This window comes from Urocitellus parryii, chromosome 8 (genome assembly GCF_045843805.1).
Source record: "Urocitellus parryii isolate mUroPar1 chromosome 8, mUroPar1.hap1, whole genome shotgun sequence".
NCBI classification, from domain to species: Eukaryota; Metazoa; Chordata; class Mammalia; order Rodentia; family Sciuridae; genus Urocitellus; species Urocitellus parryii.
The window spans coordinates 46,359,533-46,377,545 of record NC_135538.1 but is presented as its reverse complement, the minus strand read 5'-3'; the positions used below and the strand labels follow the sequence as shown (position 1 = coordinate 46,377,545).

Below are 18,013 nucleotides of genomic sequence, written 5' to 3'. Positions count from 1 at the left end.
ATCTGACCCCTTCCAATTGTAGAATAGGGGGGAATATGGAAAGGAGTCTTAAAATGGGGGAGGATTCATTCAATTTTTTATTAGTTTCTAAGCAAAACCCAAGTACCCATGTTTAAGATTAATAAAAACAAAACCAAATTGTGATGAATGAATTAAGTGAATACTGATCACAGTTTACATAGACCTCTTCAGAGAACATAGAAGGCATACCAGAATTTTACTCATAGGTTTTGAAAAATAAGTTGACTTTGAAACTAGAGTTTCCATATCAGATCTATACATATGTTATGAATTTAAGAAGGCTTATTGAAGGCAGTGGTCATGGCTCAAAGGTACCATATGTGAGGCACTGTATTTGATCCTCAACACCACATAAAAATAAAATAAAGATATTGAAAAAAAGAAAAAATAAGGCTTATTCACTTCCAAAGTAGAAGTTTATTATAGGAACCAGAGTCTCAAAATATAAACATATTGTAGGATATAATCCAAAATTATTAGTCATTTCAAGAACTAGGAATCCCCAATTTGAATGACAAAAAGACAATGGATTCAAACAACATGATGGCACAGTGTTAGAATTTTCTGACAAGAATTTTAAAGAAGTCACCATGCAAATGCTTTTAAGTAGCAATTGATAACACCCCTGAAAATTAAAGAAAAATAGAAATCTTCAGCAAAGAAATAATTATGTCAAATGAACAGAATGGAAATTTTAGAAATGAAAATATAATAAATAAAATAAAAACCCACTGGATAGGCTAATGCACAATGGAAACAACAGAAGAAATTAACAATTATATTGAGGTATATCAGATGGTGTATAATTGAACAATATAAGGAAAATAGTCCAGAAAAAGAAAATTACTAGAAACTCCAGGATATGTGGAACAATACTAAGAGATGTAACATTTGTAGTAGTCGAAAAAAGAGAATGAGTGCAGGTTGGGGGAAAAAAGTTTTTAAAGAAATAATAGCTGAAAAGTTCTCAAATGTTTGAAAAGCATAAACATACAGATTTCAGAAGCTGTATGTTTCTTAAATGAATGAATCCTCAAAAACCTAAAATTTAATAGTAACATAACAATAGCTCACAGGGTGTTTTTTTTCTCCTCACAATTTTAGAAGTTTTACATTGTTTGGTCCTGCTCTTTGGGGGCCTGTTATGAGGCACCACTTCTTGACTGAAGAGTGTGACAGAGAAAATTGCTAAGAAATAAAAGAAAGAAAGGAAACTGGGTCCCAAAATCCCCTTCAATAGAATACCCCCTATGACTAAAAGACCTGCCACTAGGCTCTACCTCTTAAAAATTCTACTACCTCCCAATAGCACTTCCTCAGGACCAACCCTTTAACATGATACTATTTAGGGGTTTTCCACCTCTGGGTTACAAAATTCGCATTCCATTAAATGAAGGCAAAATGCATTCATTCAGTCATCAGAGTCTCCAAATCCTAACTGTTCCAACATTGCTTGAAAGTCTAAATCCAATGTCTATTTCAAGACTCAAGGCAAATTTTACCTGAAAAAAATATATATAACTTAAAAAAGAAAAAAGAAAAACCCTATATATTTCTAAGATACATTGGTAGGGCATAATGAGAGTAAACATTTTATTCTAAAGGGGAGGAAAAGGGATATGAAAAGGAATCAACCCAAAGCAAGACCATATCCCAGAAGAAGAAACACTAACTACTAAATTTCCATGTCCAACATCTGGGGCAACTTGTGGTAGAATACAGGCCCCCATGGGATTGTAGAGCCCTGCCCCTCCCTATAGCCTTACTGTTTGTAGTGAACATGGACATTCTCTCAGGCTAGTTCTGCCTGCTTCGTATAGCTTTCTCTAATGAATATTGGGGGTTGCTGATATCTTTATCTTCCTTGAGTCTCTACTGCATTTCCCGCCTAATTTCTACAGCTTCGTGCATTGCCCCTTTGGGAGCTGCTAGCAAGGATTCCAATCCTGCTGCACACTTTAATACATCCAGTACTTCTTCTGATATATCAGTGGAAACCACCATGATCCTATACATCTTGCATTCCGTGTGCTTGCCAACCCAGCACCATGTGGATAATGCCAAAGTTTTCCTCTGGGATGAAGCTGTCTCTGGGCTTGCTTCAACCAGAGGTGTGGCAGCCTCTGAGTAACATGCCAGCTTAACATGGGAAAATGATTCCCTTGGCAGTCAAGGAAAAACAGTGTTCCTAGGAATCTTTTCTCATATGATTCTTCTCTTGAATGTTTTCCAAATAATTTTGCATTTTCACTTCTCAGAGCACATGACAGCTATAGTCATGCCAATTTATGAAATTCTTGAGGCATCTAAGAGCAAATCATTTTCCTTCTTTTTGGTTGTGCTAACATCTATACCCTTCTTGGTCGAAACTTTCTGTGTGCTCTTTCTTTTCTGGCCAAGTTACAAATTTTTCAATTTTATTTTTTGCTTTGCTCCTTTTTTTCTCCTCATTCTCATGAGCTAAAATCAGCCTAGAATACCCATGGTGTAGCCTGAATGCTGTGCTGCCTTGAAATTTCCTCTCCCAGGTGAACCAGTCCATCATCTTTAAGCTCAACCTCCCACAAAGTCTCTCACAAAGACATGGACAAACTGTTTCCAGATTTTTTTAAACCATCATATAACAAGAGTGCCTTTTAGTCCAAATTTTGAATGGAATTCTCATTTCCATCTGAAACCTCATCAACATAGCCTTTAGTATCCACATTCTTGTCTTCTGAGCCCTCACCAGAATTATCTATTAAGTTCTGCATATGTATTTTAGACTGTTTCTATCCCGGTTCTCCAAACATTTCCAAACTTCTCCCTTAAGCAAATCCCAAAGGTTCTTTGCATATCAACAGGTGTACAATAATGGCAAAGCTAGTTCCATTTCTTGGTACTAATTTTCTGTTAGTATTCTGTCACCATAATAAATAACTGAGGTAATCAATCTGTAAAGGAGACTTTAGTCCATTATCAGTTGGGCCTGTTGCTTTTGGGTTTATGGTGAGTCAGCATATCATGTCAAGAGTGCACAGTAGAGCAAAACCATTCACCTCATGACCAAGAAATGTAAGAAAGAGGAAGGGATTCATGTACCACAATCCCTTTTGAGGGCACTAACCCAGTGGCATAAAGACCTGCCACTAAGTCCTACCTCTTAAAGATTTCACCATCTACCAACACCACCTCCCTGGGAACCAATACATGGGCCTTTGGGGGAAATTTAAGTTCTAATATAGCAGATTCATTAATAATTTATGGATTAAAGAGAAAATATCAAAAGAAATTCAAGGATATATATTTAACTGAACCAATAGGAAATAGGATATATCAAAATCTGTGTAAATCAGCTAATGGAGTGATTCATGGAAATACAGAGAAAACAATGTTGCTAATAGAAAACAACAAAAAAATGATATATGAACCAATGATCCAATCTTCCATCTCAAGATACTATCAAAAGGAGCGCCTAATAAACCCAAAGTAAGAAGAAGAAAAGAAACAACTAAGAACAGGAATCAATTGTATTGTCATGAGCAACTAATAAAAAAAAAGAAAACAAAAAAATAGAAAATAATAAAACACAAGGCTAGTTTATAAAATATGCAGTAAAGTTGATAAACTTCCAATAGTCCAAGAAAAAAGTAGAGAAATTGTCATTATCAAGAATGAAAAAGGAAACAGTACTGCAGACTTAACAAAGTTTAAAAGAATAAGAAGAGAGCACTACAAAGAACACAAAATAACCTGCATAGTGGTGCATGCCCATAAACTCAGCTGCTCTGGAGCCTGAAACAGAAGGATCAGAAGGTCAAAGCTAGCCTCATCAACTTAGCAAGAACTTGTCAAAAAAAATAAAATAAAAAGAGCTGGGGATATCTTTTAAATTTCCAAACTACCAATATACATCTAAGATAAAAGTGATATTTGAACAGTCCTATAAATATACTATAAAAGAAATTTAATTTGCAATTTAAAACCTTCTGAAGTACACTGGGCCTTGTGGTCCACACCTGTAATTGCAGTAGGTGGGGAGGCTGAGGCAGGCAGATTACGAGTTCAAAACCAGCCTCAGTAAAATTGAGGCACTAAGAAAATCAGTGAGACCTTGTCTCTTAATAAAATACAAAAAAGGGCTGGGGATGTGGCTCAGTGGTTGAGTGCTTCTGAGTTCAATTCCTGGTACCAAAAAAAAAAAAATGAAATAAAGAAATCCATCTGCAATAGAAATCTCCAAACACAGAGTTTCCCTATAAATTTTATTAAACATTTAAAGAAATGGTGCCCCTACACAATCCACTTCAGAGAATGGGAGGGCATGGTTCTCCATTCATTTTACAAGTCCAGAATCTGTGTGAATTGTGCAAGATGAAGTTGGGAAGGTAAGCGGGCTAAGAACTTTGAACTTTATTCTAAGAATGATGAGGAAACAACTTTGGGATTATTTAGATTCAAAGTCTAGATAGAATTTGGGGTTGAAGCAAGAATAATAATGGACATTTTCTTAGATTGTTCCTTTCATTTGCTCTTTTCTTCTCAAGTGGAATGATAAGCAAGATCTAAGTGTTCCTTCAGGTTTCCTTTCTCCTGAATTTACCATCCTGCTCTGTCTTGTTTTTCAAAGAAAAAAGCCTTCATCATATCTTGTCAGATCTAAGGGAGAAGAAAAAAGACCCATATAGGAGCAAAAGACTTACTCCAAACCTTGCACCGATTACATAGAAACCAGTTTATAGTTCTAATTAATCTTAACCTTTGGTTTCATTTTCAAGATTCTAAATGTTCTAAATCTAGAGTATCTAACTTTAAGGAGTCCCTGAATCAGCAGGAATTATATGGAACATTTTTTAAGTGTGCTTTATTGTGTATTTTAAAGGCAGTGAAGATCCACAGGGGAAAAGATCCACAGATATATCAAGTTATTGAAACATTTTTGATTCCCCTCTAAACTGGGGGTGGAGGAGTAAATATTATGTTCTTACATGAAGGTAGAATTTATCATCATTGTGAAATACAAGTAATGTCATTATAAAACATTAAACACCAAGTACTGTTTGGTTTATTATAAAGAGCAATGTAGAATTAAAACTATTAAATTAATGTATGGTTAATAGTCAAGACAGGACAGTACAAGATATGGTCCAATCTTGTACACCTTCTTCATGTTGAAGGCTATATACAAATAGTCATAATCATGATCTAAAATCATTTGCAAAATTATGAGTTGGTATTTATATTATCAAGTAAAGATTTATTATGTTGACAGATTTTAGGGTTAATTTTCATTTCAATTATTAGGTAATAGGTAATCCATGAACTGTATTATATAGGGTGATTTTTTGCACTGCCTTCTCCTTGAAGATAGCATTCTGTGAACTCACAGGCAAATTCCTAAAAAAACAAAAGAGCAAAGCTCAAGCCTTCTTTTTTTATTCTCCAAAAGTCTCCAGAGTTGCTTCGTTGGCACAATGAGTCATCTTCTATATGTTGGTAAGTGTGAGTCATCCATGGATGAGACATCCTTGCAGTTTGCATCTTAGAATCCCTCCTCTACACCGCAGGGTGTCATTGACAATTGCACCTACAGGATTCCCAAACACCCTCCCACCTTTCCCTTCCCTCCTCCTCCTTCTCTTCCCTCCTAATTTCCTTCCTTTCTTCCAGTTCTCAGTCTCTATCGTGCATCCCTCCACACAGACTAAATACAAGGTCCCTCAGCTAAAGCCTGTTAACTCCTCACAGCTATGGAACTATCAGACATTAAAACCCTCCTTCCTGCAGGGCACCTTCAATCCTTTCAATAAGTGATCAAGACACAGAAGCTGGAGTTCTCGGGTTTCCAAACAGAGTCCAGGTCAGATTGGCTGAGCTACATAGAGGGGCAGGGACTCCATCAAATCACAAACTTAGGATTTTCATGATTTTGCCTAGAATCCTGGCAACTGACTTGTATTGTTTTTCTTAAGGAACCCTGCCTGGGGTTGCTATGGAGACAGGATGCTGCAACTTAAGAAGCAATAACTGTGACCCAGAGATCACATAAGAGACCTCAGCAAACACCAGCCTTGCATTGTCTTCTTCCATACCTTCACATCCATTCCACTCAGAACTTTTTTTCTCTTGACTCCTTCCATGGAAGACTCGACTTCCCTGAAGCAAGAAAAAGATAATGATGAATTGAAGGAAGTAGAGGGGCCATGGGAAGAAAAGACAGCAGCTTCTCCCCAAGACCCTGACCCTCAGTCATCTGAGCCTTTGGAGGCAGAGCAGGTTCCAGAAACTGGACCCCAGCCCAGCAAAAGCCCTCCTTGGAGCCCCCGGTCCAGAGCCAGCATGGTTCTGGGAGACCTCACAGAACCAGGGGCATCACCTCCCCATTCCCCTCCTCAGCAGCCTTCTTTCACTCCTCCCTTGACTCTGGGGGAGCAGGATCTTGGAGCTCCACTGCAGTCAGACAGGACCAGTAGTATAATTCCTAATGCTGGGACACTTCTGTCTGATCCTTTGGAACAACCATCTGACAAGAGAGAATCAACTTTTCATCACACAAGACTTTGGAGGAAAACACCTTTCCACAGTCTCAGCAATCCAAATCTGACCTGCATGGGCCAAAGGACCCAAGCTATGATACCTCTAAACAAAAAGAGCTAAGATTTGACATTTTTCAGGAAGAAGATTCAAACAGTAATTGTGATCTTCTGCAGCTGGAGCCTGGGGCCTCAGAAGAGGCCCCCAGCATGCTTGAGATTGCCATTCAGAATGCTAAGGCTTACCTACTGAGGACCAGTAGCAAGTCGGGCCTCAATCTGTAAGTTTCCAAGAGGAAAAAAAAAGTTTGTCAAAGCAAAAGGGGGTGTGAGTATCTCTGTGTGAGAGTGTGTTTCTGTGAGTGAATGGAAATATACTTGAGAAGATTTTATACTAAAAGGGAGTTAGTGACATAGCTTTGTATCACAGGACTCAGAACAGGTCACCTGTCAGGATTCTTAAAATTTCTTTGAAGTACCTAAGCACACAGAAATAAAATGTAGGATTGTTGTTCATGGGCTTTGTCAGAAACAAACGAACAAACAAACAAAAAAGCAATATAGTGAAGTCTAAGCATCTTTCCAAGATTATTGTAATAAATAAGTGTCTACAGAGATACAGAGGGTACATGTCTGCAATCTAAGCATTCTAGTTATTGCATGATTTGGCTTTGAGTTCCTTCCCATCACAGTTTTCCTGGGACTGTCCTGATTTGAACACTGAATGTTCTTCATCCTAAGAAACTGCTCAATCCTGGGCCAACTAGGAAAATTGATCACCATAGGAGGCCTTTAGGGCACATGCTATTTATCCACTTTTCTCTTAAAAAATGATGGGCAAATAAGTTCTGGTAATCCCACTGTAGTTTGAATTTCCGAATTCATGACAGTAAAGCTCTGTAGAGGATCTGGCCTCCAGTGATACAGAATAATAGTTGAATTTTATGGCTAGAAATGAGTTTAGAAAACATCAAATAAACTCATTTGTTTTTAAGTGGAGGAAATGACTATGAGAGAATAGAATTTTCTCATTTCCACTGGCTCACATCTCTCATATCTACCTCTCCATCACTATGTTCCAGGCACACAGCCTGGTGATTTTCATGTTGTTCTCTCTGCACAGCAGTTTCCTTCCCTTAGTCTTCCTGGCAGACTCTGATCCTTCAGAATTCAGCTTCCATAGAACTTTGTTATATTAATCTATTCTTTTCAGTAACTTAGGAAGAGATCCTCTCAAAATAAAACATGAAAAAAGCTCAGTGATTAGTGCCCCTGGGTTCATGCATGTGGCTCAGTGGTTAAGAACTCTTGGGTTCAATCCTTGGTACAAAAAAGAAAATCTAATAAAAGTACATCAGATATGTACTTAAATTTTTTTTGTAATACCTGACCGGGTAAATATGAATAAAACACTTATGGACATTATGTTAAAACTTAAAACATTATTTACGAAAATTTTGACTTGGATTCTGATTTCCTTAGCCCCTACTGGAGCAAATAAAACACTCTAGTTAAAAACCCTGCTATTGCCCAGTAACAACCATCTTTTTAGTCTAGAAAATTCTCCACGAATTTCAACACTAAATGGAAATTAGGCAAGCTTGATGAAGTTTTAAAGAAACTCCTAGTCATAATAAACTTGTTCACTTACAAGAACAGCAATATTTGGGCACAGAATAACATATTCTCCAAACATAATATTTGTGAATGGCCTTTCACATTGGTTGTGCATAGAATCTACATGTTTTCTTGTGACATTCTTAAGGTCTAAGATAAATAAATTAACAAAGAAAACTCAAAAATAATATATCAATTAATAGGAACTATACACTTATCGATTTATTGTGTTTCTTTCTAGCAAGGGAAGAAATAAATAAAAAAATAAAATTCCATTCTCGGCCAAAGAAAAACCTAATGCAGTTTCTAGAAAGGAAATATATAATGTACAGTATTTCATAGCAGCATGCCAGCATTCTCATAAAGGGCTCAGTATTGTTTGGGGAAATGTCTTAAAGTGGTGTGTACTTGAGCATGAAGGGGATTTTATATTATTTTTTAAGAGGAATGATGTACTGGGGATAAACAAACGCTCTCAGCTGGGACTTAATCACAGATGAAAGAGATTTCTGTTAGATTTAGCTCACTGGACAGAGGGTCAAGTAATTAGAAACAAAATTTGAGAGATACATCCAGCAGAGAGGCAATTTATGCACCTTTCCACATTGAACAGGAAAGTTTCTTTCCAATATGAAAGCAGTTTTGATCAGTTTTTGTCTTCCTAAAAGATAAATCCACATTGCAAATCTGCTGTTGGAAAATCATACCCTAACAGTATGAATAAAATGCAAAGAATTCCTGAGAGGGTAGGTGTTGAGAGCCACAGCCTAAGGGGCCCCAGCAAACTTCCACCTGCCAGCAAACTTCCAGCTGCCAGCTGATGATTGGCTCACAGCGGCCCCAGCAATTCTAGCTGCCAACTGATTGGCTCCTCTGCGGTGATGCTCATTGGGCGGGGACAGACCACAGAGCTGCTCATTGGGGGACTTTTTTTTGGCTCTGTCCACTCGACCCAGCCAAGGAGGAGTGGGGGAGGTTGAGAGGCTTGTGGGAAGCTGGTGGTGGCAGTTGGGCTCTGAGGTTTTTCCTGAAGAGCTGTGTGATGCGGTGTGTGTGTTCTAAAAATAAAGTTCATTTCCTTTGACAAGTGGCTCCTAAATTGTGCTCAGCCAGACTGCGGCAGGTAGGGATAGCTTCATTAATTTGGTTGTGAAATAAAAAGCAGGGTTTTTGATACAACAAGATATTAGGTATGTCACTTTTGAATTAAGGGGTAATATTTGATGACAGTTGTCTTTTAGTTGTGTCTGAATGGAGATTGCAATACGAAATACATTTCTTGTAGGTCTGAAAACACTGAAGTACATAATTGGCTTTAAAAACAAGGTAGAATCAATAGGATTTAAAAATTGGATTTGGTGAGGGCAGAGGAAGGGGGCATGGAAAAGAATTTAAGGTAAATCAGTGAAAAATGTTTATCACTTCAAAGTATGAAACAAAAGAGATTTCAGTTTCAGAAATGAAATGTTAAAAATGTACCTGATATAGAATATGTATCTTGATACAATGTTTTTCTTTAATAACTTAAGCATCCAAATCATACAAGAAGCATTTTCTAAGAAAGTTGTAGGATAGGTTCTTTCATGGTATAAATTATTTTCACTGAAAAATCTTTGAAGACTTCAAGTTGTTGAAGTTCCCTAAAATGCTACTGAGACTGCATGTTTGTTTAAATGCTTGTTTAAATGCTCTTGATGTGTGTGTGTAAGTGTGTGCAATTTGGAATCTTTTCTCTTTGGGCAGATACGATCATCTTTCTAACGCGCTGACCAAGATATTAGATGAGCATCCTGAAAATGCTGTTCACATCACTGAAAATATTAGCCAAGATGTGAAAATGGCTCATTTTAGTAAAAAATTAGATACAGTCCAAAATGAGAATGAGCTGCTTCCAATGTATGAAATAGCTGAGATGCAGAAGACTGTTTTTCTCCAGGAGAATTTAGAAGGAGCTGATCAGGAATTAGAAGATGAAACAGTGAGTCACTATTATAATTTTTTAAAAACTTGTTCTAATTAGTTATACATGACAGTAGAATGCCCTTTGATACATCATTCACATATGGAGTATAATTTCTCATTCTTCTGGTTGTACATGATGTAGAATCCCTCTGGAGATATATATATATATATATATATATATATATATATATATATATAAACAATGTCTGATTCATTCTACTATCCTTCCTACTATTATAACTTTTGATACTTATTTGGGTTGAGTGCGGTATGGTTTTAAGGTTTTGTTTTTTTTTTACTAATCATATATTTTATAGTATTCACATATTATTTTTTCTTAAATCTTCTCAAGCTTTCTCCAATCAACCCCACTTCTCACCATGTACTTCTTAACTTAGTCATTTTTTACAATTTCACATCACATTTTAGTGCTTTTCAATCCTCACATTTTGCTAAATGTTTGAGGGATATGTTTCTGGATAACAGAGTATAAAATAGTGTCCTCCTATTTTTCGTTCTCCAAGTTGATGTTTCTTATTAAATATTTGTTGAATAATAATCTGTTTCAGATAGAGTTATGCACCAGGTAATGACATTTCAGAAAATAACAGGCTACATATATCACAGTGGTCCTTTAAAATTATAATGAGATGGATAATCTCATTATAGGGGTTGGGGAGAAACACAAATAAGCCTGAGACCCTGAGGTAGGATTAGTTTTAGAACCTGCAAGAGTTGAATCATCAGGTGAAGATGAAAAGCTCCATCTTAGAGTGGAAAGACTCTGGGAGGAAAGTGTCTGAAGCAATGAAATCTGAGCAACTCTGTCCCACATAAATGTTACAGTGCTCATGGTTTTATTCCTGTTTGGGACCACACCATGATTCCTGTTCTTAGTTCTCAACTTTGATTTGTTCATTCACCAATTCACTTACCAACTCTGTGACTGTCTATTGCCTTCCAGGTCCAGAGATATACATGTGAAAAAGACTTCTGATTTTGAGTTGCTTAAAGTTTAGTGAAGGAGAAAACAAAAACTAGATGAGTGCAGTAGATAGTTTAATATGATGGAAAAACTTGGGCTTTGGAGTTCCATCTGGGTAGCAATGCTATATCATTCACTTCGTAGTTGTGTGACTTTGGGCAAATAACTAAACTTCTAAGTGTCAGGGATAATCACTCAGCAGTAGAGGTAGTTAAAAGGTATAAAATAGGTATAAAGTTTGGCATATACTAGAAATGTATTATAGCAGTTATTATTTGTATTGTTTTGACAGCAAGCTACAGGATCAGACAGAATGGAACATCTAACTCTGGTGTTGGAAATTAGGCAAGACTTTGTAGCGCAGGTGATATTTCATTTGTAACATAAAGGATAAGTAGAAGATCACCAAAGCGAAGACCAAAAGAAATAAAATTCTGAGGGAAAAAGAGACAATAGTAAACTCAGGAAAGAGTATTTGTTATGGATTGGATATGCAGTGTCTCTAAAAAGCTCATGTATGAGACAATGCAGAAATGTTCAGAGGTTATATGATTAGATTATATACCTATAGCCTAATCAATGGATTAATCCCCTTGATGTATTAATAATTTGAAAGAACTACTGTACAGGGTGGTAACTGTATGCAGGTTGAGTGTGACAGGAAGTAGATCACTGGGACCGTGTCTTTGGGGTTATGTTCTGTTCCTGACAAGTGGAGTTCTCTCTCTGTTTCCTGGCTGTCATGTCCTGAACAGCTTTCCTGTTACACCTTTCAGTCTCTCCTGGAGCCCAGAGCTTTGGAATCAACCAAACATAAACCCCCTACGAAACCATAAGCCCAAATAAACTTTTCCTCCTCTAATCTGTTCTTGTCCAGTATTTTGATCACAGCAATGAGAAGCTGACTAAAACATTAAGCACATTTCAAACAGCCACATATCACTTGAGTTAGATGGGCAAACTCCTGCAAGCAAAAGGCAATGAGTGACAAAATGACTAAAAGAAGATTTTGAGAATAATAACATGTAGGGCTCAATTAAGAAAATGGGAACCATGGCAATAGGCTAAGAGGAAATTATATTTTGACACAGAGTAATAATACAAATGAAAGAAGATCATTGGTAATAACAGCAAGTGCTCTCAATTTCTCTGAGTCAACATTTTGTGTTACAAGTTATATTGACTTCAGAAAATGCTCTAACTTTCCTAAATTTTCACAAAAGTTATACTATAGTATACTTGAGATTCTGCTTGTTCATTTTTCTGTATTTCTATTATAGATGTATTTACTTATGTTCTCTTCATTACTTAAGTCCAAAAGTATGTGTCATGAGTAGGAGCAAGCATATGACTATATTATGTCTTCGAGTATAGTCAATGTCTGAGCACTTACGATGTGTTCTTTTTATTTATCCTGATTATTACCCTAAATATGTTAATATATTGATTTTTATTTAATACACAAACACTTAAAACCATGTATTTAACAAGTATTTTATGGCAATATAAGCATATATGTATGTATATGTATATATACAACTATGTTCTTTCTAAACACATGGGCAAATAATTTATATATATCTTATTTTAGGGTGGTAAGAGTTGCCTAAATAGTTTTTATAAAACAAGGGTGTTGAATTTTTATCATTGATAGTAGTTATTAATTTTTTCTGCCTAAAAGCACACCCAAAACAGGGCCACTGTAATATATTAGTGAGTATAAGACACAATGAATGTAAGACATTACACTTACAAGTAAGGAGAAAAGAATTTAAATTCAGAATTATCATAGTTTGAGCTAAGTATTTGAAGAAATGTTGAAGTGGTGGAGACATAAAGTAGCACTAATATCAAGATATATAAGGAGGAAAGAGAAGAAGTGAACATTCCCTTATGGATTAAATTTTAACCACAGCATTTGTTTCCTAGGCAGAAAGCTCTCTTCCAAATGTAATGGAGTCAGCTTTTTATTTTGAACAAGCCAGAGTTGGTCTGGGCACTGATGAGACTTACCACATCTTTCTTGCCCTCAAACAACTTACTGAAACCTACCCAATCCAAAGATGCCGTTTCTGGGGCAAGATCCTGGGTATAGAAAGAAATTATATTGTAGCTGAAGTGGAATTTCATGAGGTGGAAGATGAAGAGGAGGTGGAGGAGGAAGACGTAGCTGAAGAAAGGGACAATGGAGCAATTGAAGCTGATGAAAAGGAGGAAGATGAATTACCAAAGGCGTTTTACAAGCCCCCACCAACTATACCCAAAGAAGAAAATAGAACAGGTGCCAACAAATATGTCTATTTTGTTTGCAACGAACCAGGAAGACTTTGGGTGAAGTTACCATCAGTTATGCCTGCACAAATTGTGATTGCAAGAAAAATCAAGAAATTTTTCACTGGGAGATTAGATGCTCCCATCCTAAGCTACCCGCCTTTCCCAGGAAATGAGAGCAATTACTCGCGAGCACAAATTGCCAGAATTTCAGCAGGAACTCACGTCAGCCCTCTAGGATTCTTCCAGTTTGGTGAAGAGGAAGGAGAGGAGGAGGAAGAAGTGGAGGGTGGGAGAGATAGCTCTGAGGAAAACCCTGATTTTGAAGGCATTCAAGTGATGGATCTAGTGGAATCTCTCTCCAATTGGGTTCATCATGTACAGCATATTCTTCCACAGGTAGGGGTATTTGCCAGGTGATGTACAGACTCAATATAGCTGTGTGCATTCATTTTAAAAACAGTTCTTTACTCTATCTCCAAAAAACCTAAATCTTTATTCCAAGAACACTATAGGAATATAACAAAAATGGGGGGGGGGAGGAAGCAAACAGTGATATAGGACACTATTACATAGAACCTATTGTGCCAGATGCTACTAAGAGAAATATATCTGCCAAGTTGCAATGGAACACACCTGTGATCCCAGCATCCCAGCAGCTTGGGAGGCTGAGGCAAGAGGATCATGAGTTCAAAGCCAGCCTCAGCAACAGCAAGGGGCTAAGCAACTCAGTGAGACCCTGTCTCTAAATAAAATACAAAATAGGGCTGGGGATGTGGCTCAAGGTTTGAATGACCCTGTATTCAATCCCCAGTACCCACTCCAAAAGCAAAATATATATATAAATATATATTTATTATATTATATATAATATTATATATAATTATAGCAAATTAAGGGGCTATATATAATCTTATATACATATATAATTTAACCTTCACAAAAACTCTAAGAAAGATTGAATATTATTATCTTTATTTTATAGATGAGGAAATTGAAACAGAGGGTTTAGGAACATGACAAAGTAATATAGCTAATACATAACAGTCAGATAGATGTGAAGCTGTGTAGAATAGACCCAGAGTCCCCCTTCTTAATTACTCTGCTATACTTCCTTGTTTGTGGGTAGAAAAATCTTCATTATACTTTTATCTAGACAAGAGATACACTTAGAGAGCTCTAGATAAGTTGAGAAATTGTAACTGCCTACCTACCTTATTACCTCACTTAAAATTTTGTTGTTTAATAATCATACCATACTAGCTTTACTTCATTTATATAAATCACATATAACAAGCCAACAAAAAACATTATTACCTTTTCACTGATAGTTTTAAGGCATGCATGAACCTTCAAGTTCTGCAACTTCAAGAAGTGAACAAATTACTGAAATAAATAATACATTTTATTCTTGAAATGCCCTAAATGGAAATAGCCTTTGATAAATAACTATAGAATGAATGAATGGATAATTGACTGATGTTCCACACAATGAAAACTCATTCTGATAATTGCTTTAATAGGAACAAATATCCTGAAATGTTAAGGTCCTCATGAGACTATTAAATAATGCAAAGTTCATTTCTAGGGTCGCTGTAATTTGTTCAATCCTGTACAAAAAGATGAGGAAGAAGAAGAGGAAGAAGATGAGGAAAAAGAAGAAAAAGGTGAAGATCCTGACTACACAGAACAGGAACTGGGGCTCCCTCTTTTGACACCAATCTCTGAAGATTTAGGTAACTTATATGACTGTCAACCCAGAATCACATAAACTGCATAATATGAGCATTCTGTGGCAAATATATAAGAGTTCAAACCTCTAAAATTGAACTGGAGCCACGGTTTCCTCCCCTTCCCCTTCATGTGTTCCAGAATGGCGAGAGAGAAGAATGACATTGTCCATGCCAATGTGCTCTGACAGAAGCTGAAAGAATGATGCAGGGAGGGAACACAGTGGGCCGTAGCTCTTGCTAGAAATGATCACAGGGTCTTGTGCTTCATTTTTGTCTTGCTTTCTGCAAACTTGAACACCGGTGCTGTTGTCTTTACAATCACTCTTGTCCCATGTTCTTATTTTTCTCATCTGCTTTGCTTGTGCTTGCAAACCTTAGTCTCTTCCACAGTAACAATTTGAATTTTCATTTGGTTATGAATAGTACTCCCTCTACCACAGAAACACCCTCTCCATTAATAAAGCCCATGTTTCAAAAATGAATATGTGTGTGCATATATGTACATATATTTGAAATTTCATTGTTCCAAAACATTCATAAATTCTCTCCTGATTTTATGTTAAGCTGCTGTCTTAACTTTTCTTTCTCTATCAAGTGTGCCTGTATCTATGTGTATAAGATTTATAAAAATGACTTTGGTTATATAGTATCTTCTTGTCTATTTAAGAGTTAGGTTTTCAAATTTCTCATTGGGTTCCAGAGATTCAGAATATGCCTGCTTAGACAGGCATATTGTCCTCAAATCTCATCCCACAGTATGCTATCGCAGTCCTCTGATCCAACCTCTGGCCTGGAGCATATGCCTTTTCCAATGGCAAGTAAGTATCTGACCACTTTACAAACTCATTGTTGTGACTGTTTAACTCTGGAAATTATGTTCTCACTAGGATATTAAGCTACTATTGCTTTAACTCATCTTTGACGTATCAGGTACGTGTGGCCTAAGATTTATTCAAATAGCATCTCTATTAAATAGTAAAAGATATTAGAACAATTCAGGCTTTTGCCCTTTTCGTCTTAGTTATCTAATTAATTGAATTAAAATATGGTTTTTCATCTATGATTACTGAGGTAATTTATTTATACACTCACTTAGATTAATGGAGATAATTGTAAGCAGTGTTTAAATTAGTTTAAGAACTCAGATCATTTTTGTTGAACATCTCAGTAAAAGATAATTTTAAATATGTGTTATGTAGACTGTCACTCTCAAGGAAATTAAGATATAGAGGATACTAAAAATCCTTTTATCTCTCACCAGCATGTACACCTCCATTTGTCTCACACTTCCACTTCTTTCCTAATAACCTAGTGTTTAAAGCTCAACAGAGCAGGAGAACACTGAGCTGCCAGGTGTCAGAGTAGCTCTTGTGGCAGCAAGCCAACATCAGAGCTGACTAAGCCTTTCATCATTACTGTGCTAGCATGAGGAAGAGTCAGTTTTGTCTTCTCCCTGTTCCATTTTCTCCCATGTGATGGCCGCCAGTGGAGAGTCAGATAGGAAGGTGCCACAGATGTGGGGTTCTGGCATCATCTCATTGACAAGGGAGTCTCTGAAGAAAAGGCTTCTGCAATATGAATGGAAGACGGGGTGGGGGAACTAGGAGGGGATGGAAAAGGAGGCCTTCAGGACTCAGCTCGAATCCTAGAAACAAGCTACCTGGGCTAGGAATGTGAACATGTGAAGAGCAAGACCAGCCAGAGGGGTCAGAGTCCTTGGCCACAACTCCCTTAGACAAGGCAACACATTGGTTGAGCCCCTGTCTGCTGTGGGAAAGGCAGTTGTCCAGTGAGGGCAACCAGGTGAAGCTTTTGCAATTGCCTATGGTGAAGCCTAAAAACGTGACACATGAGTTTTTAATGACAAGTCTGACTCCTTGCACAAGCCATGAGCTTGTTGGGTTAGCAATGTTTTGAATTTCTTTAACTTTATGCAGGGTATTAAGTGTTTTTCTGAATAATTAAATAAGGCCTTTACTTGGGGTCTGGGTATAGTGTACATTTTGACAGGGTCTGGCCCCAGGGTTTCCTTAACCAGCTTAAGCTGTTGGATCAAAACAATTCCTTGTAGTAGAATTACTGAAGGATATTTTACTTCTAGCATTTAAAATGTATTGTTTTTTAAAATTATGGGACCATGATACAAATATAGGACTTCATTGCTATAAAAGGGCCATGTTCTTATTGAACAGAATATACAGACTTATTTATATATATTTTTACTTACAGAAAGCTTGAGAATTTCTACATAGGGTGGGGTCATAAGTATAGTGTGGACAACTACACACCCCCAATTCCACCACCAGTCTATCAAGAATTCCCTAGAAGACCAGAAATTACAGAAATGGATGACCCTGGTGTGGAAGAGGAGCAGGCTTTCAGGGCTGCACAAGAAGCAACTGTATTTGCAGCTAAAGAAAATGAAGAAACTGAGGAAGATGAAGATTAGTAAAAATAAAATTATCTGATACCTATGTTACATGAATATAGACAAACCCCTTATGTGGGACTGATTATATACATGTGTGCACATATATACAAACATATATATATATAAATTGGCCATTATCCATGTGCATATTATTCTTTAGAAACAGCAAACTTGACATTTCATGTGTAGAACTATTAATGGATCTATAAAAAGATACTCAATGGATCTTCCAGACGCTAAATAAGGAGATCACCTTATTCTTCTGACAACCTTGGCTAGTAGAATATATACTTATGTATTCTTATTCTTAAAAGGTCTGATTTAATTTCTAATATGATAAACATTTGAAGTCTAATCCACAAGGCTCCTTGGAAACTTCTGAGTGTCAAGGAGTAAGGAGAACAAAAGCACTAGTAATCAGTAAATTTGAGCATGTATTTCTAACCTTTGTAAAAACTGACTCAGGGCATGTATTCTTAAA

General features: G+C 36.7%; 2 protein-coding genes across 2 annotated transcripts in view; one reads left to right on the top strand and one right to left on the bottom strand.

Moving 5' to 3' along the window:
• The window catches only part of LOC144256615 (amine sulfotransferase-like), a 74,846-nt gene that overhangs the window by 48,735 nt on the left and 8,098 nt on the right, over positions 1 to 18,013 (bottom strand). The window lies entirely within an intron of this gene.
• On the top strand, positions 6,139 to 17,550 carry LOC144256668 (radial spoke head protein 4 homolog A-like). Its single transcript, XM_077802041.1, is given in 7 exon segments — positions 6,139 to 6,556; positions 6,559 to 6,814; positions 9,894 to 10,128; positions 13,027 to 13,767; positions 14,957 to 15,104; positions 15,802 to 15,919; positions 17,331 to 17,550. Coding segments are annotated over 7 exon segments (2,136 nt in total).